Raw genomic sequence first — 24,143 nt, 5'->3', positions numbered from 1 at the left:
GCGGACACAGTGGTATTGGACTCGGCTCGAGATACCCAACAGGTCCTCAGCCTTCGACACGTGCTTCGATAACGACCTTTGGGACCTAAAATTGTCCACATGCATATTATCGATAGAGCAATTCGGGGCTTCTAGCAAATCTATACTGACACCTGTTGTCATTCTATCTGGCTGAGAACCAACACTGGCATGCATCTTATGCTTGGAAGAGTGGAGAAGTGGCTGCATGTTGCATGAGAGCCACCACGACCAAACACACTACCGTGTTCTGCCATAAGAGCTAGACTTTTACTACCACTAACCTATGGCTCAGTATGATTTCGGTCGCCTTGAGGCCATCTCAGCTCGGTCTGGCCGCCTTGCCATGCCGGCCATGGAGACGAGCTATCCTGTAGAAGCTGAACATGCGAGAACACACTATCGAACCATGCTGAAGACTTCAGCTTCACGTCCATTCATGGTATATGGTCTGTTCTGTAGATCATTCTGGACTGCTGAGCGACAGGTATAAAGTGTGCCTCTGCCTCGTCGAAGGAGAACCATCCAACAACAACATCTCAATCACAACAGCCTTCTAGCAAGACTTCCTTCCGCTTCTCTTCGATCCGATATGCGCTCATTCGCCCTCGTCGCTGGCCTCGCAGCCCTTGCTGTAGCCTCTCCTACTCCTCAGATCTTTGATTCTGACCAGCTCGCTGACCTTCCTACCCCTCCTATCACTGATGTGTCCTCTGGAGCTGGCTCTGAAATCATTCCTCTGGACGTCAATGCTCTTGTAGCCGATGCTGTTTCCGACATCATCGCTGACCCAACTCCTGATCTTGACGCCAGTATTCCAGCTGCCATCAACACAACAACTCTTGAAAAACGTACTGCTGGTGATTGTGCGCCTCAGCCCTCGGGCCACGGTCCTCAAATCGTCCCCGATGACGTGAAAACGTTCCTGGGCTCCTCATCGCTCTCTGGCCCAGCTAAAGCTGCTCCCCAGTGGGTCAATGGCTTCCACCAGACTTTCCAGAACCTACAAGCCAGCGTCAGCGGTTGTAGTTACCAGGGCTACAAGACTTATCAGCAATACGATGTTGCTCAGGCTGCTGCTGATTGCAGGAGCATCGCTGGCTGTAAGGGATTCAACATCTTCTTCGAGCGCGATCCTTCTCAGGTATGTCTCGGGACCCATGCTTAGACAACAAAATGCTGACATATGAACCAGGACGCTGGATACAACTGCCCCAACCCATCATCGAGTAAGTTCCTTTGAAGGTATAAACACCATGACTAATGCTGGTGTCTTGTCTCAGCTTGCTCGAGAAGGTTTTGGGATGTGCCAACACTCCAAGATCCTTTCTCGTCTCGCAAAGCTGGGGTTATTCACCTCGCAAAGTCATGGGGTTGCCCACATAAAGCCTTTTTGCTAATTTTCGATAGCGACCGTGATCAAGGCATCTTTCTGGGGTAATTTGATCGGCCCCAATCTGGCTACCAACAAGGGTCAATACCGCGATCAATTCCAAGTTGTCATCGCTGGATCGAACGGCTACAACCTAGACGCATGCGAAACAGCTGTTCAAGGCTGGACTCAGACCCAGCTCGGCAGTTGCTCCATCAACGCACCTACCTCCTATTGCATGCCCGACAACAAGGATTCATACCTGACCGTCAAGACCTTCCCTGACGGCAACTTTGACAACTCGCGCTGCAAGGCTCAGTGCGATATCATCACCAAGCAGAGCCCTGATACCCCCTGCAACTTCTTCACCTCGTACATGCAGGTCAAGAACGGCCAGTGTGGTGTCCAGCAATGTGCCTTCTACAAGCGTGCCTGGGACAAGAGCTACTGCACCAACACTGGCGACCCCGTCAACAAGATCACTATCGCTTGGGCTTCGTCTTTCACCAACAACGCTTGTGATGGTACTGAATTCTGCAGCCTCACTCCTTACGACCTTACCACTGCTACTGCCCCGTAGATCCATTGTCTGGATGATGTTCGAGGGATGTTTCTGATGACTCCAAAGCTGTTGTTTTGATCTTTTCCTGTTTCTGCTTGCTTTTCTGTCTTGATGTTTCAGATGAGTTTTCCTTGAGTTTTGTTTTTGATTTTGTTACAAGTCCTTCCGTAAAGAAATTAGCAAAATGAAAGTTGATTGTTTTGAACAACCTTTTCAATTTCGAAAGCTCCGTGTTGACCATCTCTGATCCTTGGAATTTCTGCATCACATCAGAAGGCTCCTACAGCGCAGTTCCAATTGAGATGTGAGAGGAGATGTTTATACGCTATGCATGCATGTGTACAATTATCTGCTTAACCGATATGACTCTTTTGACAGATTGCAATACGGTGCAAGAGAGACTGTGTTATACTTAGTAAGTCAAGAAAGCCACTATAGCCAACAGCACACACCAAGCCTCTACTTCTGCACTCTCGACCTTGCAGCATCAGCCTGCAAGATCTCTGTAAGTTTATCTCTAGTAACACAATTCTCAAACTTGAAGCTAGCAGCCAGATCATCAAGTTCCTGTTCACTCTTTCCCTTGAACAACTCTGCAAACTCCAAACTCATGTAATCAGAAACCAAACACTCTCTGATGACTCTCTCGAACTGTCTTTCAATGTTCCAGTGGTGAGGATACTTGGAGTCGTGCAAGTGTTCAGGAATCATCTTCTTGATGTCGGCAAGGAAAGGATCGTAAGTTGATGAAACACCGGTTTTGTCTACGACACCCCAGAAATCTAGACCGAGTTTTTGCTTTTTGGCGACGAAGGATGCGATTAATTGCATGTATGGCGATGAGCGTGAGACGTGGACCATGCCTTGGTATCCGATGTCTTTGTATAGCCAGATAGTCCAATGGATCTGTGATTCGGCGTAGATGTTTAGTTGCTCCTTGAGTACGCCGAATCTGCTAATATTGGTCTTGTCGGCATCAGGATCGGCACTGGGGTCTGCATACACAGGCCCGAACTCGCCGTTCCAGAGCGGCACGTTGTGTTTGCGTGAGAACTCTGCTTTGCGGTTGAATTGACGGCGGAGCTTTGCGTTTTGCTCTTCAGTGCCGGTGTAGGGGTCTTGGCCTGGAATTGGGAAGCCCATGTTTGCGTAATCGTGGCAGGCGTAGACCGTGTTGGGCATGATTCGTGTGAAGTGGCTGAAGTCCATTGCATACGTGTTGCCGTCCACCCAGAGAATGTGGTCAGGATCCACCTCTCTGATAGCCTTTTCCATTCTATCATACCAGGCGACGAGACGAGTATGCTTAGGGTCTGCGGGCTCATTCAGAGGGTTGTAGCCTGCAATGACCGGGTTGCCGACATAGTGTTTGGCGATATGCACCCACAGATCGATCATCTGGTCTTGGAAGACTCTGAAGTCCCAGAAGAGAGCCTTGCCAATGCCACTATCGCAGTGCCAGTCTTGATTTTGACCACCAGGAACGGCATGAAGATCGAGAATAACGTATAGATTGTGACGGCCACAAATGTCCACAATGTTATCCAACAACTTGAAGCCCGAATCTTTGTACACAGATGGGTTGTCATCGTCGATGAAATGACGATAGTTGAAGGGAATACGAATGCAATTGAGGCCCTAGGTAAATCATGTCAGCACTTTCGCGCATAATCAATTGAATGTAGATGAAACTCACCAGACTTTGGAAGTATGCAGCATCTGCATCGGTGAAAAAGTAGTGAATCAAGCGGTCAAAGAAGAATTGGGCTTTCTCCTTGCCCAAGACCTCGGCCATGGCGGCTCTGTGCTCGTGTTCATGTCCCGGATAACCAGTAATGAAGTTCTCAAAGTTCAGGTGACCTCCCAACCCAGCGCCTTTCAAAATCACCTTGGAACCCGAAGCGTCAACAATGTCTGCGCCCTCAACGTGGAGCATCGAGCATGGTGGGTTAGAAAACTGAGCCGCGCTCTGGGTTGAAGTGGTATCAGTATCAGCGTGGGGAGCCATCTTCGGTGTAGTGGATGTGCAAGGCGCAGAAAATGGAGGGGTCAACAGGGACGTTGGCTGGTGATATATGCCACACGAGAGCAGCATAATTGCCTATATCTCGACAATGTTTCTTGGAATCATAACCCAGGACCCTTTTAGCCGCCAGGGTGTTTATCCAGCATGTGATGGTGGGGTAAATGTGATAAACCCCGCGTTCTGGCGGAGTGTCGGTCCGGGAAGCAGGAATGGTTTTAATCAGCACCTCACGACTCAGACAGTGAATCGACTAAGCCCGGATGTATCCGTTGTTGGTGTAGACTTCGAGTCCCATGAGCTGGACCCCTCAAGGAGGGTACCTGTAATCTCAAGCACATCACCTCTTGGAGAGTGGATTGCTTTGAGATCAACAGTGTTGTATGAGAAACCCGTCAGTCCTTTGCCATTGATGACTCTTGCAGGTAGTGCGGTCGGTAAAGGTTCGTCACTTTCATGGTTGCTGCATGATTTGAGCTTCTTGACTGCGGCAACGCAGAAGGGCTTGACGGCTGGCGCACATCCAGCGAAGATTCCAAAGAAGACCTCGAGACAACTACACAGTGCTCCCATACCAAGACCCCAAACTCGATCTTTTCTGTGAGTCCAGTAAGCCGTAAAAGGCACACGGATCACGGCGGCTATCGTAGCCAGTAGGCCAAGGCTCAATAGCAGCCATGCCATGATCTTCTTCTGACGGTCCATGCGTGAGTCCCAAAGGATGATGGCTGGGATAACAACGCTTATCAGATCAAGGATGGAGTTGATTGTCGTAAATATGTATACCAGGATCTTGAGAGTTGCGCCGTCAAAACAGCTTCCCTTCTTGGGATATCCAGGAAAATCGTAAAAATAACGCCAGTTGGCAGAATACGGCCTACAAATAGTCATCACGCTCGCAAAGCATCCGATGGCTGCAATTATGTTGATAGCGACCATGGTGTGAATGGCTTGTCGCATATGCTTTCCAGAAGCGAACCTGAGGAGGGTCAAACAGAGACTACACCTCAACGGACCAAGCACGATGGCGTAGAAGATGTCAAAGACACTGAGGTACTATGCATCTCTCAAATCAGCTACCTTCATCAGATTTTGCGCGAAACTGACCATTGACGCATCTATGATTTGATTTGGACTTAGTCGGTCGTCCCTGACGCCCAAGCCTTTTGAGACTGCTATTAGAGCGCACACGGTGCATGGTACGAAGAAAACCTGAGCCACAATCAATGATGAAATCATCAAAATACCTGTTCATCAACTCACCTCAGTTAGGACCATAGTCCAGTCATCCGATTGTAATGATTGTCTTCTTCGTCGTCCGATGATTCTCAACACTACCGCGAAGAGCGATAGTATCAAACAGACCAAGATCACGCCAAACAACCACAGATTGACTGCTTGTTGCATCTTGGATGGTGGTTGCAGAGGAAGAAGAAAATTTCCAAAGCCTTGTGTTTGGCATCGAAGGCGAGATGAATTTGGTACCTACGAACAGCTAGAGGTTTACACTCCATGATGTTGCGCTCGAGTAGGCCCGTCTCGTTCGAGATGAGCCCATAAGATGAATTCATTGTTGCCGTTGGTTGAGACGTTAGACGCCAGTCACGCCACCCTCGAAACGTGTCTCACCATTTCTCTGTTAGATTGTAACAAGCAATTGTATGCGTTGATGCGGGGTACCGACCATCCGAAAACCTAGAGGCTCTCTGCCTTTGATATGTTGGCAGTACGGCACGGCCGAGTCATGATCAGACTTGTTGTATCGCTGTAGTATAAGCCGTGCATGTGGTAGATCTCACAACAACGACGCAACGCAAAGCAAACCAAACCAGATACGGACGTATAACATGAGACTTGCGCGCAGGATTCGGGACGGCCGATTGTCTTATTGATCCCAGTTACCTAACTTGGCCATTGAAGCAGGAAACGCTGTCCAGTCACGTTCTCTTGTTGAGCCTCAAGGCTTGGAGAGCCTCAAATCACCAAACAGGCGCGTCCCGCCGACGCATTGTGCTCAGAGCGGAGAGCGGCTCCTCTAGCAAGGCAACACGGGCACTGTTTCGAAGGCATGCCAATTGCCGCATGATGCGATGTCGACGAAACTTTTTGTCTTTTGTCCTAATGTGGAAAGTCGGCGCATGGTGCTCCGGGACATGTCTGGAGAAGATGAGAGCCTCACCCACGATTCTGCCGCTAACTCGGTCCGAGGCTTGATACCTAACAAAAGAGTTGTTACACATCACAACGGAACAAGACAACCAATTGTCTTCCTGTCGCTTTTCGATCGTGGAGAATATCTATCTACCTAGAGAACCAATGGCTTTGTAGATGAACATAACAAGTGTTGTGACTTGTTTTCATTGATCTATGTAAAAGACCAATTGCATTTTATCACAATATAGATACTTACTACTAAGCTGTCTGTTCACAAACTATCATAGCCATGTTGTCCTGGCCACAATCTGATTGATTGATCGATAAAAGTTGGTGAGGGCGGCTCGTGCTCGGCAAAATATCTGGTTCCTGGCTTCGGTACTTCGGTCATTTACCCGCCGATTACCACAGCGGGGTCCCGCAGACATCACCTCTTAACCACTGCGATCTTGCCAGCAAGGTGCAGTGAGGGGTGGGAGGCTCTCGTATAACTTTAAAAGCACATGGTACTCGCTGCAAGAGCCATGCTTCTGTGAGAATGTAACCTCATGGCATCATAAGATCGACCGCCGAGCACAATTGCTGCAGGAAAGCCCTAATGTTGATCGAGTATAAAGAAGCTGGTTTTGTCATGGCCTGTTCCTCTTCTCTTAGCTCAAAGAGAATAGTCACTTGACAGAAATCATGATCCCGATCTGGATTTCTGGTTTGGCAGCAGCTGCGGTTGCTCCTGCCCTCATCTCTGCCATACCTCATGGAACGCATTCGCCTTTAACAAACCACGCTATCGCTGCCGGTGACTTCGTCTCGGTCGATGGATCCAAACTCAAAGACCGTCAGGGCACTGTATACCTTACTGGAATGAACTACTGGTCTTGCATGAATTTGGCCGCCGACAACCACGTAGGAGGAAACTACTCACGCTTCATCACCGAGCTGGATCAGATGCAAGCTCATGGGATCAATCATCTTCGTATCATGGCATCTTCTGAAGGTGCTCCTTCGTGGCAGCCTTTCAGGATGTATCCTGCCTTGATGGAAGCTCCTGGTGCTTACAACGAAGCCATCTTTGTCGGCCTTGATCGCTGCTTGAATGAGATGGGTAAGAGAGGTATGAGAGCTACCATGACTCTCGCAAACGAATGGCAATGGTCAGGAGGTTTTGCGCAGTACGTCAGTTGGTCTACGAACGATAGTCAGATTCCATACCCCTCATCGTGGAACTTAACAGCTCCACCACAACGTTCGACACCTGGCACTGGCTGGGGCAATTATACAGTCGAAGGTGTGAACGCAGCACCTTACAGCAACTTTACCGCCTACGCGAACCAGTTCTATACCATTCCAAAATGCCAGGAGTGGTACCAAGCACACATCTCCAAGGTTCTCAACCGCGTGAACACAGTCAACGGCCGTGTATACAAAGAGGATGCAACAGTCATGACATGGCAATTGGCCAATGAACCTCAACCCGCCGTGGTACCGACTGAATACCTCGGCCCCTACTCCCTTGAACTCCCACCAGCACCAGAAGATCCCGTCATTCCATGGGTCAAGAACAGTAGTGCCTACATCAAGTCTCTCGCCCCCAAACAACTCGTCAACGTCGGATTTGAAGGCAAGCAAGGGAAATGGTACTATCAGGCCGTACATAACTTCTCTACCGTCGACTATGCAACCACTCACTGCTGGGTACAGAATTGGGGTGTCTATGACATGCTAAACTCATCAAGTGCAAACCTCGAAGCTGCAAAGAATTTTGCGACTGCATTTGTAGCCAACTCTAGCGAATGGAGTAAGGAAATCGACAAACCTGTTTATCTGGAGGAATTTGGAATGGCTAGGGATAATTGGGAGAATGTAGGAAAAGAGTATCTGTATCTGAGCTCGGCTGGTACAAGCAACAAGGATGAGTACTTCAATGTAAGCTCCCTTCTTAATTCTGTCTAATACTTCATGACTAACGTGATCGCAGACCATCATCGGAGCTGTCATGGACGATTTCAAGTCTCAGAATGGTTCGTACATTGGTACGTCTCCATGGGCATATGGCGGTTTGTATCGCCCAGAGACGCAACATGCAAACGCATTCGGCGAGATCTGGGCCGGTGACCCGCCACACGAGGCCCCTGGCTGGTACGATTTGTACGACACCGATGAGGCCATGAACATCGTGTATCGCCAACAACAAGATATAGCCAAGTTCTTGGGCAAGGGCAGTTGAGCATATCTCCCGAGTCTTGTAGTGTCATACAATGAATGACAACTATCTTGAGAGTCATTAGCATCTCATATGTAAGAGCGAGCATCAAGCTCCTTCCACTCTCACAGTGGTCTCCTAATCAGGGGAGTGCGATCAACTGGTCCTGCAATCAATTTGAACTGAGTGCCGGCAACAGTATTCAATGACACCATCAAAGTATCTGATTGCCAATTTGTAACCATTCATCTACAAAGACTCTTATCTGTCAGCGAGAATGCAGCTCGAAAAAGCCGTCAAAGCAGAATGATGGAGGAGAAGAAGACATATATTTCCAGTCTGCCACAGCCACGATGACCCCTTAGTAAAGAATCAAGGTCCATGACTCTGAAGCTTCTCTCACACATTCCCCATCTCCTGAGTCTCCTAACTCCATTGCTGCAACAAGCACAAAAGAGTAAGTTGGGTACAATACTTTTGCACAAGAGTCGCAGACCTGATCAAACACTGTACATGCAACCGAATGACTGAGTGGCACGCGCGCTGAGGCAGATACGCTGAATCATCTCCGTTAGTAAGTTGAGAATTTGGACATGCTGCATTGTCAATGGCTGGCCTCGAGGAATTTTAGGCTGTGCTTCTGCGCAAGAGTCAGCGACTTATAGTGTCAGTAAGTTGTGATGATAGTGCGCAGATTGAACCCTGTACCTCATCATAGTTTGGAAACTTGCATGAAAGCACATAGTAAGCACATACAACACGACAGAGAGATGGGCAAGCACTTGACGGTGTGGGAGTGATGGCTAGGACTGTCAAGAGCGTATTGTGCTTTTGTTGTGCTCCTCTACATCGGTGAGATCACAAGATATATGTACAAAATCTGACCTCGCTGTCAAGATGCCACAGACACGTCTTACATACATACCTCTCAATCCCTCCTCCCCTTCTCCTTACCCACCAAACTCCTAGCCGTAGGACACAACCAAATCAACGGCCACTCCTTCTCATCCCTGGCCTCCTTGGCAAGAATATTCTCAATCTGCTTGACCACAGTCCTATTACTAGTAACCGTAGTAATACCTCCAGCCCAACCATGCAAAAACACACTTTGGTTTATAGATGTAAGTTGCTGTTTGACAGCTGGAGCTGATTGCGGCAAAGTTGTTGGTTCTTGCTCGGGAGTTTGGGTAGTGATGGGAAGTTTCAAAGATTCAGGAATCTCAAAGCGTGACAAGGTTTCCAGTTGTGAGCGAAGGTCGGAGGGTGAGAGTGTTGTATCGCCCATAAAGAGTTTTGTGCGTTCTTTTTCGCCGGAGGTGCCGATGGTGTCTACGATCTCGCGCATCCGCCTAGCCGCCTCGTCTGTACAGACCAGGTTTCTGTTTGCGAGGGCTGGGTAGAGGAGATTCGGGAGCAGGTTTTCCTCGTCTTCGATCTCGACTTGGCGTTTTAGGGCGCGGTGGAACCAGGGTTCGGCACTGACGGAGCAGTGGCTGAAGTCGCTGACAAGGGCGAGCAGGATGGTGCAGTCGATGTTTAGGGTGGAGGTGAAAGAGGCGAAGGGGTCGGTGAGGAGGTGGGGCATCACCGAGGGGAAAGAAACGGGTTGGTAGGCTGAGGATGAGGTGCTGTGGAGGTTTATTAGTATTGAGTGTCAAGGTGATAGCAATCGAGTCAGGACTTACAGTAATTGGACACCCAGCGCCCGCAATTGATCCAATATCCGATCAATCTCAACCACTTCACCCTCTCTCAATTTCGGCAAGACCAGAGTGATCTTCGGGCTCCTCGTCCTGATCTTCACCTCCTTAGCCGCCCTCACCAGATCCTTGGTCATTTTAACCAAGGGCACATCATCCTCATCGTCCTTCTCTTTCTCCTTTCTGTCTTGTTGACCATCAACATCCTCATCTTCCTCTTCCTCACTGGACGACGCATCCTCCCAACCCAATTTCGCCTTGTCGAACAAGAGTCGATTGTTCGTAAGCAAACTGACTTTAAACCACTCCAACCCATCACCCGCAACGACATCGACCAGCGCCGAATTCTGTTTCTTCTGTCCCCTCTTCTGCCCTTTTTCCTGCCAATAAAACCTCTTTTGCATAGCTTGTAAACCCTTATTATTCTTCACCACTCCCCAGACAGTTTCCAAAAACGGTAGATTTGAAGAGTTGACAGTGTGTTGAGTGGTAGTGTTTTCGTTGTCCTCGCCATCGTCATTAGAGGCAGAGGCAGAGGCTAATCGTTGCAAAGTACGCAGTTCAGATTTTACAGTGTTGCGAAAGTGGGCGATTTCGACTTGATGGTCTTGTTTGCGGGATTTGAGGTATTCTTTGAAGGCTTCGAGTTCGGAGAGGAGGGATTGGCAGCGGGCGAGGAGGTCGGAGGCGGTTGGTGGACGCGAAGAAGAGTGGCCATTGGTGTGTGGTTCTGTCATGCTTGTTGGAAGAGACGGAAGGGCTACTCCAGTCTTTTGTCGAGGAAGAGGAATAGTAAAAAGGTCGCGTGCCCGGTACCGAGAATTCTACAGTCATAAGAAGCGCTTGGAAGCCTGAGGACTCGAGCCCATGACGATGTTTAGGCGAGCAATTACTGCACGAGTCATAGCACCCCCGCGGTGTCGAATGCAGCGAGTCAGAACAAGAGCACCGCACTTGCGCCTACGACTTGCGACAGCGACAGCGACGTTACACGCGACATTCTCATCTCAACACCAATCCACCTCACATCCAATCCACAATGCCGTATTTCACATCCAGCGAAGAGTGGCAGCGCCAATCAGCCTTGCTGCTACAAGCCCGTCCAACCACCGTGCGTCCCTCCATTCCACCATCTCCACAGACACCACACCTCTAGTCCTCCAACGTAACCACTTATCTAACCTCCCCTCACAGACGCGCATAACAACAAAATACCACATACCCTCCGCCGACTCCATCTCTACAAAACCTGCCTCAACAACAGACGCTTCCACCACACCTTCAGAACCCAAACAACCAATCGCCCTTCTCGAGTTAAAAACCTACGATCCAGTGTCTGGCACAACGCTAAAGTACAAGACCGACAAGGCTGCAGAGGTTGGCAGGTTGATTGCTGCAATGGGCACGTTGGGAAGAGAGATGGCTGCACTGCCAGAGTTGAAGCAGGATGTTGCCATGGTTGATGCGCCGGCTGAGGGAACAGAGACACCTGTGGAAGCTGCTGCTCCCGCGCCGACACAACAAAGTACAGCAGGCAAGAAGAAGAAGAAGGGCAAGAAGTGATCATCTCTTCATCTACAGGGTTCGGAGAGGGCCGAAAGGGGTTGCAAAAGAGCAAAGAGACAGCTGCGCGTGCTTGTCACGCCTGGTTGAAAGAAACATGAATATCACGGAAAGCAAGGCAAGGGAATGAAGGTTTGTCTTTGATACCCTTCTTGAGAAAAATGTTTATGCTGTAAAGAATGTACATGAATAAATCGCCAAACGTCATTTCATCGGTGTCATGTGTCATAAGTGTATCTTCAACGTGCTGTATGCGGTCGTTCCGCCTAAGCAATGTAGCTGTACGTGTTGCCCTCCTCACGCTCCATGTAGTCCTTCTCGATCAGCCTGTTGAAATTGTTAGTGAATCATCCTTTCCGCATCAAAAGTCTCGCTCACCTGTCGATGTTCTTCTTGATGTCCTTGACATCCAACACGCCTCTGCTCCTCGTTGCCTTGATCACTTCTGCAATCAACTCAGAATGACCAATCGTCTTTCTCGCCTTCATGACTCGGACCACAGCAGCCTGGCACTCAAAGTTTCTGTCCTCGGCAACACGTTCGTGTGTCTCCTTATTCTCTTCCTTTGTCTCTTTGAGTTGCACCTGGTTGATCTTGACTCGGTATTTGTCGTGCCAGAAGCTTGGGTCGACTGTGAATGTATCTGTTGGTGAGATTTCTCTGCCTTTGGGGTGTTTTTGCAGTGGACGAAGCTTCGCACAAGCCAGAGACTGAAGAGTTCGGTTCACTTCTGCTTCTGGAAGTCCTGACTCTGACTTGATGAAATCGTAAGTCAAATGTTCAGATGGCTCGACGTTGTTGAACAGCAACAAAATGATGGCTTGGAAGGATGAAACCACCAACTCTTTTGTACCCTTGGAGAACTTGGCTTTCATCTGACAATGTGCGAGCGAATGTTTCCAATCAAGCTTTCGGCCACTGTGCTTAGACTTGTAGTGGCGCTCATATTCATCAATAGCCGCCTGGATGTCTGCAGGGATAATAACAGGTACAGCTGGGTAAGTAGGCCAAGCTGCCGCCGAGAGAACGTTCACGTTGAGATCAATCTTGGGTCTTTCTTCCCGTTCTTCCATCCGTGATTTGTACGAAGACATTTCCTCACGAGCGAGTTCGACATCCTTGAACATTTGCTCCAGGTTGTGTGTAAACTCTGCACCACATTCAGTCTTGAGACGGGCGAGCATACTTCGCTCGGCATCTGCACTCGCTGAACGACCCATGAGTAGACGACGTGCAAGATCCTTCTTGTAGAATGCTTCAAACACAGCCTTGCCATGAACGAATCTAAAAAGATCCAGGACCTGATCAAGTTGTGCATTGACTTCACTGTCTTCATCCATGGCCTCGTTATCGTCATATTCTTCCTTTCCAGCATTGTCTCGAGCATGTAGAGTAAGGTCTGTCGGAATGGCTTTGGCACCTCCACGTAGCAGTTGATCAACATACTTGGCAATCATCTCTCCTGTCTTGGAGTTATCTGTACCATGTGTTGCAGCAGACTTCTTGGTCTTGTTAATGAAAGTCTCGAAGGATTCACGTAAAGCATGACCAAGCTCCTCGTCACGGTGGAAGGAAGTGCGCCAGATGTTGTCCAGACGGGTCTTGAGCGATAATAAGCGCACGACCATCTGCGCATCGTTCTTGTCGTCGAACACAATCTGTGTACCGGTATCATCAATCCAACGCTCAAACGCAGGTCGAATCTTTGAGCCAAGTCGACGTCTCTGCAGCAATGAGTGTAGTTGTTCCAGGTCCTTGACAGCATAGTCATCCAGAAGGTCTGCAACACTGTCCTGATTCGTCAAGTAATCGACCTTGTTTTCGATGATGTGTTCTTCCAGCAAAGCCAACAAGTCCCGTCGAGTACTTTGATCCAAGCCGAAGAATTCACAACGATCAATCTCCTTTGTCATGAAGTTGACGGCATTGTTGACATATTCGGGAAGTGGCTGCTCGGCACTCTTCTCATCAGCCCATCGCACGACGTATTGTTGAGCAAAGGCGAGCATGCGAGGTTCAAACGAGGTAGAGTAGGTAGTGAGGTCGTGGAACATGGAGATGGCTTGTCTGAGATGACTTCGTTCCAGATCCTTGCCATCTCTGTCGGCAGATATCAAGTCACAGGCGCCATCAATTATGCCAGGCTTGAGGGTGGCATCTTCGAAGATGTTGTCGCGGAAGATTTTGATAGTGACGTCCTGCAGGGAACCTCGTGAAGTTTGGAGAAGGTATGAACGATCCATGTAGTAGAAAATGCATCGAATGGTGTGCATTTGCTGGTTCCAGGTAGTCCAAGCATTGAGAACGTCATCCAGAACCTGAACGTTAGACTGTCTTTGCTTGGACAGTAACGATGTCTTCATGGTGCCCCTCACATATTGCTTGCATCTGTTGCTCAGTCTAGCGTAGACCTCGTCTGCTCTTTTTTGACGACACAAGTTCTCCACACCGCGGTATAGTTCTTCCATAGAGAAGTTGACGGGAGTTTGTGTAAAGATGACGTTCAAGGCCTGATCCAGCTGTGCCCATGTTTCGTCAAAGTATTTGTTTGCATCCCAAGCTGGCTGTGGCTTTAATGTCTTGACTACGAGTTTTGTGGAGCCATTCTTTGGTGTGAAGCCCTTATTGAGCTTGCCAGACAGGCGACGGTTGGTGTTGATGGACTGCGGACTGGCAGTGGCGAGCTTGGTGGAGAAGGAATACATTTCTGACTGCATTTGGACTGGTTGTGTCTTGGGTTTCTTGCGGTTGGGCGACGAGTCAAGAGAGGTCGACTGGGAAGCACCGGCCGAGGCTTGTGCAGAGAACAGATTCTGGATAGATGACTTTCGAGCGAGCGAAGGTGGTGGTGGCTGTGAGGCGGAAGCTGTTTCTGCTGAAGTTGCTGACGGTCTCTTTCTCTTCTTGGGTGGAGGGTGAGGAGGAGATGAATCAGGTGAACGCTCTCCAACCGGCAAGGATGAATTCGATGGTCGCATCGGAGCGAGAAATGCGAGTGTCGTAGTTGTGAGATGCGCCAGCTTCCTAGACTGTTTAGACTCCGCTCGGCGATAAGCTTCCATGACGCGCCTCAAAAGCTCAAAGCTCCGCCTGTCCTTGCGGCTCCGGTGTCCGCCTTCCGACAATATGCCGATGTCAGGGTCATCCTCGCTCATTGACAATATCATGCCATCAACATTCCATTGTGAGCTGTAAGACAGTAAGACCCTGTTATTCTTGGATCTTCTATTATACCATGATCTTTGAAGTAGCAAGTCTAGGACATGATAAACATTTCGCAAACAACTCTACCTTGACAACCTCAAATTTGTTTCACAGCTCCGCTTCGCTTCCCAAGATATCCCATCCCACAAGGATCCATAATTCAGCTTCAAAAGAATCTGTTCGCTTGTCCAGATCATTCATCTGCACGATTTCCACCGCTCGGGGTGCTTCTCCAAATGCTCTTGGCAATCGGAGCACATCTTGACTTGCGTCTGGGCCTCGAGTCCCTGGACCAAAGATGTGATCAACCAGTGTACGTTGAAGCCGTAGTCGTGCTGCACCAGCCAGAGGCAGGCTGTGAAGGCCAGTCACAGCTTTGCGCAGACTGCCAAGCAATAGAGGTGCTGACGTGAGTATGGCTCTTATGTCTGTCTGCCTGACAGGGTCCAGCAATTTGTCGTCTGGAAGTGGCAGATTTTGTATCTCATGCTCGATGTTGTCACTCTGCGGTCCATCCAGCAAAAGCTCATGTGCTGCTTCTCCTAGCCTGTGAAGCAGATGATATACCGCACCATCGAGTATTTGCGCGTGTGAGGTACATGTCCGAGCCGAGTCTTGCAGATTGTCAATCAAGCTCTTGGCGAGTTGCGATAAAGCTTGCAGAGCTGCTGTCTCCTGATCGGGTCGTTTAGACTTGACTTGTAAAGCAGCACTCTCCTCGATACTGGTCATGAGTGTATCGAAGAAGCAGACACACGCATGTACAACATGGCTGGCATAAGTACCGTTGTTCTCCAAAGCGTCCATGCGCTTGAGTCCGTTGAAAACACTGACACAACTCCTGGCAACGGCAACGACAGATTTGCTGGCTGTGTCTGCGACATGAACCTTGTATGGTAGAGATTCGATGACGAGACCCAGTGCTTCTGTGGCTTGAACGAGATTATAAGCCAGCTCGTTGGAATCAGTGTTCCACATGCGACCTTTGCAAAGTATCTGCACACGGTGGATATGACGCATCGCTTTGATAACTGCAGGATGTCAGCGCTGGATCTAGTATGTCACATGAGAGACAATAACCTGGATCAACATCGGCAGCAGGACCGAACTCTGCTATTGCGATAGTGCCTGCTTTCATTCTCTTGACTGTCTCAGGCTCTTCTTGTTCGGCGGATTTGCGTTTTCGACCAGGTTTGGATCGGGCTTGAAGTTGAGCGATCTGAGCTTGCAGGGCTTCGTTCTCTTTTTGAAGAATGAATCTGGCATCTTGCTCCTTCTCGAGCATACAATACAGGTCGTCGTATTGCTTTTGCCAAAACGAAGAAGGGTTCAGTTGTCGGAAAGTCTGGCCATCGGGATGACTGGTTTCAGTACAGTCGCGGAGATTTCGAATATATTCTGGCAGAATGTCAGATTGAATTCACTACTGCAATGAGAGACTAGCGACCTTGTACGGTTAGGTGTTTCGGCTTTGATTTGACCAAAGCAAGGGCAGATGAAATATGCAGCTCATGTGGTAGCGACATCTTGGGCGGAACAGTCACCGGCGGAATTTGAGTAACATGAACTCGAAGAATTAAGAGGGAAAACGAGAAAATCAAGGAAAGTTGTGGTCGACGAGAAACCTCTAAGGGAAGGAGCGTTTGGTCACCTCCTTCCTCTATCACATGCTTCCGGATTGACCTGCCTCAACGCAGCTATCGTCCATCATGTACATGACAACATGGAGCTCAAAATCTTCATGTTACTCGAAAGATCTGAACATATTTACCCGATTGATTCATGTTGGTCAGAAGGCATAGACAGCGTTACGAATAAATGTGGCATGTATATGATCTTGCTGTCTCTTGCGTCGTGTCAATCCTTGCAAATGGTACTTTGATATACAGATCTTGTCTCTACAGCATGCGACCACACGTGCTCTTGACACTTGTATTGGACCCAACGTGGAGTTGTTGCGGAGAGCGAGGTAAAGTTGTTCGATATGCGTTGACCGTTGAAACTTGGCAGTTGATAGCGGGCGGTAGTGACGTTTTGAGGCACGGACGAATTGATCGGCGGTGTTTCGCGAGCTCTCAGGCTTCAGCTCTTGCGGAGGTTGGCGGCGGCCTGTCTTGCCTGGTCTCAGCGCGTCTTCTGCTGCACGACAAGTCGCTCTGTGTTTCCTCCTGCGCACTCTCATCACGCATCCGCGCCGCATTTCCGACCATGTCGCTTTTCGGAGAGTCACCACCACCGACGCCGTCCGCGCGCCAGAACAAGTCGTCTCTGTTCGACGACGACGATCAACCTGCCGCCCGCAACACCTCGGCCAGCTCGGGCTTGTTCGCCGAAGCCAACGACGGAGACGACGGTCAATCGCCCTGGGACTTTCCTGCTCCCAAAAAGCACAACAGCACCCGTCAAAGAGGAGACTTGATCAAGACATTGTTGCCGTCTAGTGACGTGCCCGAATCCTACGTCAACTTCTTCGATGCCTTGTTGTCACAGAGCACCGCTCAGGGCGGCGTTACCTTGCGCCAGATCAAGAGCCTGTTGTCAGAGAGTAGCATTGGACATCCTGAGCAATCCAAGATTCTCGAAATCATTAGCGCTTCTGATGCCGACGACTCACGTGTTCTGGGTCGCGGCGAGGTCAATGTCGTTCTGGCCCTGATCGGTCTGGCACAAGAGGGTGAAGAGCTTGGGTTAGATGCGGTCGATGAGCGTAGAAGACAGTTGCCCGTACCTCACCTGCCTTCTCTGACCGCTCCCCCCAAGCAAGAGCAGAAGCCTCCTCGAACACCCACTGGTCCTCCAGCAGATTCCGGTGCCACGCAGTCTCAGAGCATGGAAACTCCTGGCTTCGGCTTCGGCGATGACCCTTGGGGAAGTCCTTCTATGCACAAGAACCACCATCATGAATCTGCTGCTCCTGCTTCATACGCCCAGGCAGCTGCTCCCTCATACCCGAATGGCAGCGTCAATGGTCGCGCAGAACCTCCACACGTCCGAACAACCAGCAACTTCACTACCACCTCCGCCGCCGACAAGACCGAGTCGCCTACCACCGACCCTTCCTCGTTCGAGCCATCGCGACCTACAACAGCTGAGAGTGGCTGGGGCGGTTATTCTGCATCCAACGACGGCTTCAATACTGCTCCTGGTAACGGAGGCTTTGGTGACTCGCAAAGCGACAACAACCAAACCGTAAGAAGACCAGCCGGTGTATCCAGATCTAGTGGCACAACAGGTCCTGAAGAGCTCATCACTGTCAATGTACTTGAAGAGAAGGAGGGCATGTTCTTGTTCCAACATCGCAACTACGAAGTCTCCAGTATCAGGAGGAATAGCCGTGTCATTCGTCGTTATAGTGATTTTGTCTGGTTGCTGGACTGCTTGCATAAGAAGTTCCCATTCAGACAGCTTCCTCTTTTACCACCGAAGCGTGTTGCCAGTAAGTTATACAAAAGTATCGTGACACAGCAGAGCTGACAAACATGCAGTCAACGGCAAGCACATAGCCGCAGATAACCTTTTCATTGAGAAACGAAGGAGGGGTTTGGCACGCTTCGCAAACGCACTCGTCCGCCACCCTGTTTTGAGTCAAGATCAGCTTGTCATCATGTTCTTGACTGTCCCTACGGTAGACGTTCGGCCCCTGCCCTCTATAATGTTTGAACAACACTAACGATTCTCAGGAACTTGCTGTATGGCGAAAGCAGGCCTCGATCTCCGTGCAAGAAGAATTCACCGGCAAGCCCCTACCACCAGGTCTCGAAGATTCGCTTCCCCAAAACCTTTCTGACCTGTTCGACACTGTGCGAAATGGAGTACGCCGTTCGACTGAGGTTTACATCAACATGTGTGGCATGGTCGAACGACTTATTAAGCGTAACGAGGGCCTTGCGAGCGAATACACCCGTCTCTCTTTGGCTCTTGGTACGCTGACTGAATGCTCCGCCGACACTTACGCCATCGACACGAACGAGGTCGAGCTCCTGAATGGAGGTCTCAATGGCACAGCTAAACATCTCTCCACCAATCAGACCCTGCTCGAGGATGAGGCTAGGGCTTGGGATTTGGGCGTTTTGGAGGACCTCAAGCGCCAGCGTGATGCTCTGGTCAGCATGCGGGACATGTTTGACCGTCGTGATCGTTACGCTCGCGACAACATTCCCCAATTGGAACGCCGCATTGCTTCAAACGAGAGCAAGCTCTCTGGCATCCGTGCACGACACGAGTCTCAGATCAAGCCTGGTGAGGCCGAGAAGGTTGAGAGCGCGATCGTCAAGGTACGTCTTTCTCAACTGAGATATCATACTTCTTTACTGACCAGGAGCAGGACAAGCAATCAATAGTCGACCAACATGCTCGAGGTGTTTTCATCAAGGAGTGCATTCGTGATGAAATTGTCCATTTCCAGACCTCTCAATACCACGTTAGCAGAATGCACCAAGAGTGGTCGCAGGAGCGTGTCAAGTATGCCGAGTTGGGCGCAGAGAATTGGAGATCATTGAGCGAAGAGCTTGAGGCCATGCCTCTTGGTGATTGAGAAGCATTTGACAAGCTTCTGTAATCATATTCCTATATTGTAATATTCGTTATATCATTGTTTAGCATAAAAGCTCGTCACTCGGACTTTCTCTCCCAAGTTCCGTGATCGTTCCTTCCTTGAGGCACATGCTAGGCAGAAAGTTTTCAATATGCACGTGGCACAACGTGTTGTAGTTGGCTCTCAGTTGTCATCTCACAACTCTTTTGCGAGGGCTCATTCTTCTCTGCAGGTTGAATACAACTCTACTCGTTACTTTCAATCAGCCGTCACAATCATCGTCACCGTCACCTTTCTGCTCCGATTAATTATCCCTTCTTTGCCCGTACCTACCTTCTAACAAGAACATACAACTACAGTATCCGCTATCATTTACCTGTCCGATTCGAGTGACGACAATCTGGGGACAAAGACGAGAGATCGTGGACCTCCTTAGTCGTGCCAACATGCCCGGCGCAAGAACGGGAAAGAGGACACTCGAGACCGAAGAGGCCGTCTCACCTCCGATGAAGAAGTCAAAGTCCACAAAGACCTGTAAGTCCAACGATCTCTTCATACTGTTCCATACCCTTGGCCTATCCATCATGGTATAACCGTTTCCCGAGTGCTTGGCGAGAAGGATGCAGATGCAGGCGTTGTTCTTATCTTATCGTCGGTCTCGGATCAGGGCTCATCGGGCGTCGGCATTGACGTCGGCGTCATCTGCGTGTCGCTGCCTTTGCTGTTGATCAACTTTCCTTTGTATCTTCATCATCATCTGTCGCGCAGTCAACATTGTTGTCTAATTTAGCTCACTGTTGCCCGTTCTCATTCGAACACATACCAATCGCTTGTCGAGCCGCAGCCAGCTGACACAGTGCGACCATGCCTCCAGCATACACCGCCGCCCAAAAGACGGCCATCCAGAGCTTTGTCGACTTCACTAGTACCGACCGCACAACAGCAGCAAAAGTCTTGCGTCAACATGGATGGAATGTACAAGTGGCAGCAAACGCGTAGGTCAAAAAGTTTCATTGCAGTTTTCTAGGATGTGCGTCTCAAGAGGGAGAAGTCTACGAGGGGTTGCGTACGCCGGTCCAAGCTCACGGTCGACTCGACGATGAGGTGTCTCGGCACTGCGATGGCCTACACGGGACTGCGTGCGAACGATCACCCAGAAGTGACATGAAAGAACTTTGTTCCTTGTCACGGAGTCTCCCTCTGACGCGACTGGACATCTACTTCCGCTTCCAAGATGTCCTATACCAATCCCAACCACCGTTATTACACTATTGACCTCCCTGTCAGATACTTCCAATCGGGCTCGACCAGCACCGGTAGCACTGCCAGCAAGGGTACACTCAACAAGCTTTTCGACAAGTACCGCGAGGAGCCAGACAGCGAGCCTGATGAGGTCAACATTGACGGCACCATGCAACTCCTGAGCGACATCGATGTCAGCCCTGACGATATTGGTTCTCTAATCTTCTCGGAGATGGTCAAGTCACCCTCGCTCGGAAAACTCACACGTACCGAGTTCGTTGACAGCCTTGCTGCTCTTGGGTAAGCTTGTTGCAATGCGCAAGGTCTATGTCATGTCTAACATTGCTGCGCAGTGTCAACGACATCAACAAGATGCGCGACATGGTTCAGCAGAGACGCTCCAACCTCGACGATCCCGCATTCCGTCCCACATTCAAGTCAATCTACAAGCACACATTCATCCTCGCTCGTCAACCCGGCCAGAAGGCTGTCGCCCTTGAGAACGCTACCGAGTACTGGCGCCTGCTCTTGACTAGCCCCTCCCTCCAGTGGTCATCACCCAATACCCCTTGGCTTGATTGGTGGATCGAGTTCCTTACCGAGAAGTACAAGAAGAGTGTCAACAAGGACATGTGGGACCAGACTCTGGTGTTTGCCGAAAAGACTCTTGTCGATGAAGCACTCAGCTTCTGGAGCGAAGACTCTGCCTGGCCTGGAGTCATTGACGAGTTTGTCGAGTATGTCAAGACCGACAAGCGTGGAGGTCAGGGTGTCGGCGATGCTATGGAGGTTGAGTGAAGGACTTGATGTCAAACGGAAAGCACATGAAACACCAAGAAGATATCACCCACATTGTTGCCGATGCACGCGACACATGCAGGAACTACAAGAAGTCAAGGACAGGAGAGAATGAAGAGTCGCGGCTTCAAGAGAGGAAGAAAGACATGGCTTCGTGACACACAGTCACTACGACGGAAAATGGCTTCAAGCATAGCATAATGGCAGCATCAGAGAATAACAGAGCATAACAAGAGTGTTATTGAGATTCAAAAAGACGTCACAGGGTGAAACACGTGAAATTTGGTCGGCTCATGACGGTGAAGTTAAGGCCGAGATTAAATTGGCGTTCGGGTTGTTTACGGGAGGGTCTTCGTGTGGGGGCAGCCCGGCGCTGACGGTGGCCGGGAGCCGGCGGTGATCGATCATTTTTTTGTTTCCTGTCGCTCCTTCCCTTTGTTGCACGCGATTGCAAGATCAATACCTTCCCAATGGCCGACAGCAAGCTGGAGCCCTTTCCTCCATTGAGCCCGCCCAAAGGGACGTCCGACAATGGCGGCCCACCCGTTACAATGACCAAACCTCGGCCCCGGCGCAAGTCTAGCAGTCTTGGAGGAGAGCCTCGAGGTGACACTGGAGCTTCTGCTCTTGCTACTTTGTCTATGCTACCCCAGGTATGTAGCAGTCGATGATATATCCCTTCTCAAAGTCAACGATTGGACTGACACGCTCCTGACAGCGCACATCTACACCGACACAAGACAAAGCTACAAGAACATCCAAGCGTCGCAAAGCACGCAGTCTCCTCAAGCGATATGTCCGCGTCTCTCTCCGACACACCTGGCTCAATCCCTTGATCCTCGTGCTCCTGATCCTGGCCCTCTACGCTGTCAACCCATCCACCTCGAACCCCTTCTACTATTGCATCTTCCTCGCATACCCCCTCGACACTCCTGCTGGCAAACCAACTCAGTATGGCAAGGGTCAAGCCGATTTTGCTTTTGTCGCCTTCTACACCATTGTCCTGAGCTTCACCCGCGAGTTCCTCATGCAGCGCATGATCCGTCCCCTCGCCATTCATCTGGGCATCACTAGAAAAGCAAAGCAAGCTAGATTCATGGAGCAATTCTACACGGCCATCTACTTTGCCATCTTCGGTCCCTTTGGCTTGTACGTTATGCGCCGCTCGCCCGTCTGGTACTTCAACACGGACGCCATGTTCGAAGGCTTCCCTCACCGTAGCCACGAAGCTGTCTTCAAGGCTTATTATTTGTTGCAAGCAAGTTACTGGACACAACAGGCCATCGTCCTGTTGCTTATGCTGGAGAAGCCCAGAAAGGATTTCAAAGAGCTTGTTTTGCATCACATCGTCACTGTTGCCTTGATCTGGTTGAGCTACCGTTTCCACTTCACCTACATGGGTATTGCTGTCTATATCACCATGGACATTTCTGATTTCTTCCTCGCTGTAAGTTTCTTTTGTTCTAATGGAAATTTGATGTCGCGTCTAACCAAACATGCAGACCTCCAAGTGCCTCAACTATCTCGATTCACCCATCACTGGACCATACTTTGGTCTCTTCATTGGAGTATGGTTCTACCTCCGCCATTACCTTAACTTGCACATTCTCTGGGCAACCTTGACCAGCTTCCGCACAGTCGGCCCTTACGAACTCAACTGGGAAACACAACAATACAAATGCTGGATTTCGCAGATCATCACTTTCTCCCTGCTCTTCGCTCTGCAAGCTGTCAATGTCTTCTGGTTCGTCTTAATCTTGAGAATCGCTTATAGATTCCTCAGAAGCTCTGTTGCCAAGGATGAGAGAAGTGATGATGAAGAAGATGAGGAGGAAATCATCGAAGAGCAAGAGAAGGACAAGGTCAGGCAGAGTATTCCTAGTGTGGAACTGAATGGTGAGAAGTTGGTTGGCGCTACTGGTAGGGATTCTACTCCCGAGGGATTGAAGCGTAGAGGATAAGTCATCTCCTTCTCTCGTTGCACAAAGACTTGATTGCGCTACATGAATGATTACATGACGCTTGTCTGCTATGATTTCCATAGCCAAGGCCATTTTCGGCCTCTGCTTTTCTACATTTAGCATTACCCACTCATAAACAACATGATCAAAGCATATTCCTGGACATTTCATATACCTTTGCTGTTGAAGCCGACTCGAAACATCTTTGATGGATTCGTCATGTATCACTGGATGCACACGATCAGATCAGAAAGTTGTCAAGCGGTCATCCAACTCTGTAAACTCGGCAAAGGACATCCGGCATTCCTACTCTGTGTTGCTCTTGCAGTTACTAATCGTGGGATTTGACAAGCTTCGACCGGAGGTTGACTTACAGATCGCCATATATTGTACCGCCATACATTCGTTCAAAGATATCTATCAGGTAGTCCTGTAGGATGAGCAGGGTAGATGAAGTAGGAGGAGAGCCAGGGAACATATGAATATATACATGCAACGAGGCTTTGGAGACCATCCTCTGTTACCGCCAACTTATGATCATGTTTCTGAGTTTAATGCAAGTTTATCTTTGACTTGTTGTATCTTATGCTTTCTAAACAAGTTGCAAACTCAACCTTGACCATTCCAATTTGATTTATGGGCAAGAGAGGGAAGAGAATTCGTCCGAGAAGAGTGATACAGAGGTCGTTGATTTGTAAAACATTATTGGTTATATGCATACTTTCACAAAGTGCATAGATGTCACAAAAAATTCAAATGGCGATGCCGGGCCGTGTTTCTGCCCCGACCACACACCCCGCTTTTGAGACTTC

General features: G+C 49.5%; 11 protein-coding genes across 11 annotated transcripts; 6 read left to right on the top strand and 5 right to left on the bottom strand.

Annotated features, from left to right (window-relative positions):
- Positions 1–610: 610 nt before the first annotated feature.
- Positions 611–1,970, top strand: M437DRAFT_54698 (uncharacterized protein; the record flags this gene model as incomplete). The annotated part of the gene is made up of 3 exons (XM_041022742.1): positions 611–1,162; positions 1,214–1,247; positions 1,429–1,970. The coding sequence occupies 3 exons, from the start codon at positions 611–613 to the stop codon at positions 1,968–1,970; spliced, it is 1,128 nt and encodes a 375-aa protein (XP_040877292.1).
- Positions 1,971–2,411: 441 nt separating this feature from the next.
- M437DRAFT_54707 (cellulase) lies at positions 2,412–3,960 on the bottom strand (the record flags this gene model as incomplete). The annotated part of the gene is made up of 2 exons (XM_041022744.1): positions 2,412–3,590; positions 3,649–3,960. The coding sequence occupies 2 exons, from the start codon at positions 3,958–3,960 to the stop codon at positions 2,412–2,414; spliced, it is 1,491 nt and encodes a 496-aa protein (XP_040877291.1).
- A 252-nt stretch (positions 3,961–4,212) lies between these two features.
- On the bottom strand, positions 4,213–5,382 carry M437DRAFT_54728 (uncharacterized protein; the record flags this gene model as incomplete). Its single annotated transcript, XM_041022745.1, has 3 exons — positions 4,213–5,031; positions 5,083–5,187; positions 5,239–5,382. 3 exons carry the CDS (start codon positions 5,380–5,382, stop codon positions 4,213–4,215), a joined length of 1,068 nt encoding a protein of 355 aa, XP_040877290.1.
- A 1,431-nt stretch (positions 5,383–6,813) lies between these two features.
- M437DRAFT_54612 (glycoside hydrolase) lies at positions 6,814–8,353 on the top strand (the record flags this gene model as incomplete). The annotated part of the gene is made up of 2 exons (XM_041022724.1): positions 6,814–8,052; positions 8,105–8,353. 2 exons carry the CDS (start codon positions 6,814–6,816, stop codon positions 8,351–8,353), a joined length of 1,488 nt encoding a protein of 495 aa, XP_040877289.1.
- A 904-nt stretch (positions 8,354–9,257) lies between these two features.
- Positions 9,258–10,766, bottom strand: M437DRAFT_86736 (uncharacterized protein; the record flags this gene model as incomplete). The annotated part of the gene is made up of 2 exons (XM_041028516.1): positions 9,258–9,957; positions 10,015–10,766. The coding sequence occupies 2 exons, from the start codon at positions 10,764–10,766 to the stop codon at positions 9,258–9,260; spliced, it is 1,452 nt and encodes a 483-aa protein (XP_040877288.1).
- Positions 10,767–11,068: 302 nt separating this feature from the next.
- M437DRAFT_68182 (uncharacterized protein) lies at positions 11,069–11,592 on the top strand (the record flags this gene model as incomplete). Its single annotated transcript, XM_041025071.1, has 2 exons — positions 11,069–11,140; positions 11,224–11,592. 2 exons carry the CDS (start codon positions 11,069–11,071, stop codon positions 11,590–11,592), a joined length of 441 nt encoding a protein of 146 aa, XP_040877287.1.
- A 266-nt stretch (positions 11,593–11,858) lies between these two features.
- Positions 11,859–14,297, bottom strand: M437DRAFT_54590 (Cullin-domain-containing protein; the record flags this gene model as incomplete). The annotated part of the gene is made up of 2 exons (XM_041022717.1): positions 11,859–11,919; positions 11,971–14,297. The coding sequence occupies 2 exons, from the start codon at positions 14,295–14,297 to the stop codon at positions 11,859–11,861; spliced, it is 2,388 nt and encodes a 795-aa protein (XP_040877286.1).
- Positions 14,298–14,904: 607 nt separating this feature from the next.
- On the bottom strand, positions 14,905–16,322 carry M437DRAFT_86733 (uncharacterized protein; the record flags this gene model as incomplete). Its single annotated transcript, XM_041028515.1, has 3 exons — positions 14,905–15,827; positions 15,877–16,194; positions 16,244–16,322. 3 exons carry the CDS (start codon positions 16,320–16,322, stop codon positions 14,905–14,907), a joined length of 1,320 nt encoding a protein of 439 aa, XP_040877285.1.
- Positions 16,323–17,004: 682 nt separating this feature from the next.
- Positions 17,005–19,330, top strand: M437DRAFT_54559 (sorting nexin Mvp1; the record flags this gene model as incomplete). Its single annotated transcript, XM_041022710.1, has 4 exons — positions 17,005–18,232; positions 18,282–18,421; positions 18,477–19,070; positions 19,121–19,330. The coding sequence occupies 4 exons, from the start codon at positions 17,005–17,007 to the stop codon at positions 19,328–19,330; spliced, it is 2,172 nt and encodes a 723-aa protein (XP_040877284.1).
- Positions 19,331–20,194: 864 nt separating this feature from the next.
- M437DRAFT_77352 (DUF298-domain-containing protein) lies at positions 20,195–21,370 on the top strand (the record flags this gene model as incomplete). The annotated part of the gene is made up of 3 exons (XM_041026792.1): positions 20,195–20,325; positions 20,618–20,872; positions 20,926–21,370. 3 exons carry the CDS (start codon positions 20,195–20,197, stop codon positions 21,368–21,370), a joined length of 831 nt encoding a protein of 276 aa, XP_040877283.1.
- A 551-nt stretch (positions 21,371–21,921) lies between these two features.
- Positions 21,922–23,331, top strand: M437DRAFT_54493 (acyl-CoA-dependent ceramide synthase; the record flags this gene model as incomplete). Its single annotated transcript, XM_041022703.1, has 3 exons — positions 21,922–22,023; positions 22,089–22,817; positions 22,873–23,331. The coding sequence occupies 3 exons, from the start codon at positions 21,922–21,924 to the stop codon at positions 23,329–23,331; spliced, it is 1,290 nt and encodes a 429-aa protein (XP_040877282.1).
- Positions 23,332–24,143: the final 812 nt, after the last annotated feature.

The sequence above is a fragment of the Aureobasidium melanogenum genome (assembly GCF_000721775.1).
Source record: "Aureobasidium melanogenum CBS 110374 unplaced genomic scaffold scaffold_20, whole genome shotgun sequence".
Lineage (NCBI taxonomy): Eukaryota > Fungi > Ascomycota > Dothideomycetes > Dothideales > Saccotheciaceae > Aureobasidium > Aureobasidium melanogenum.
Note: the sequence above shows the minus strand (reverse complement) of the source record. Positions and strands in the feature narration are given on the sequence as shown.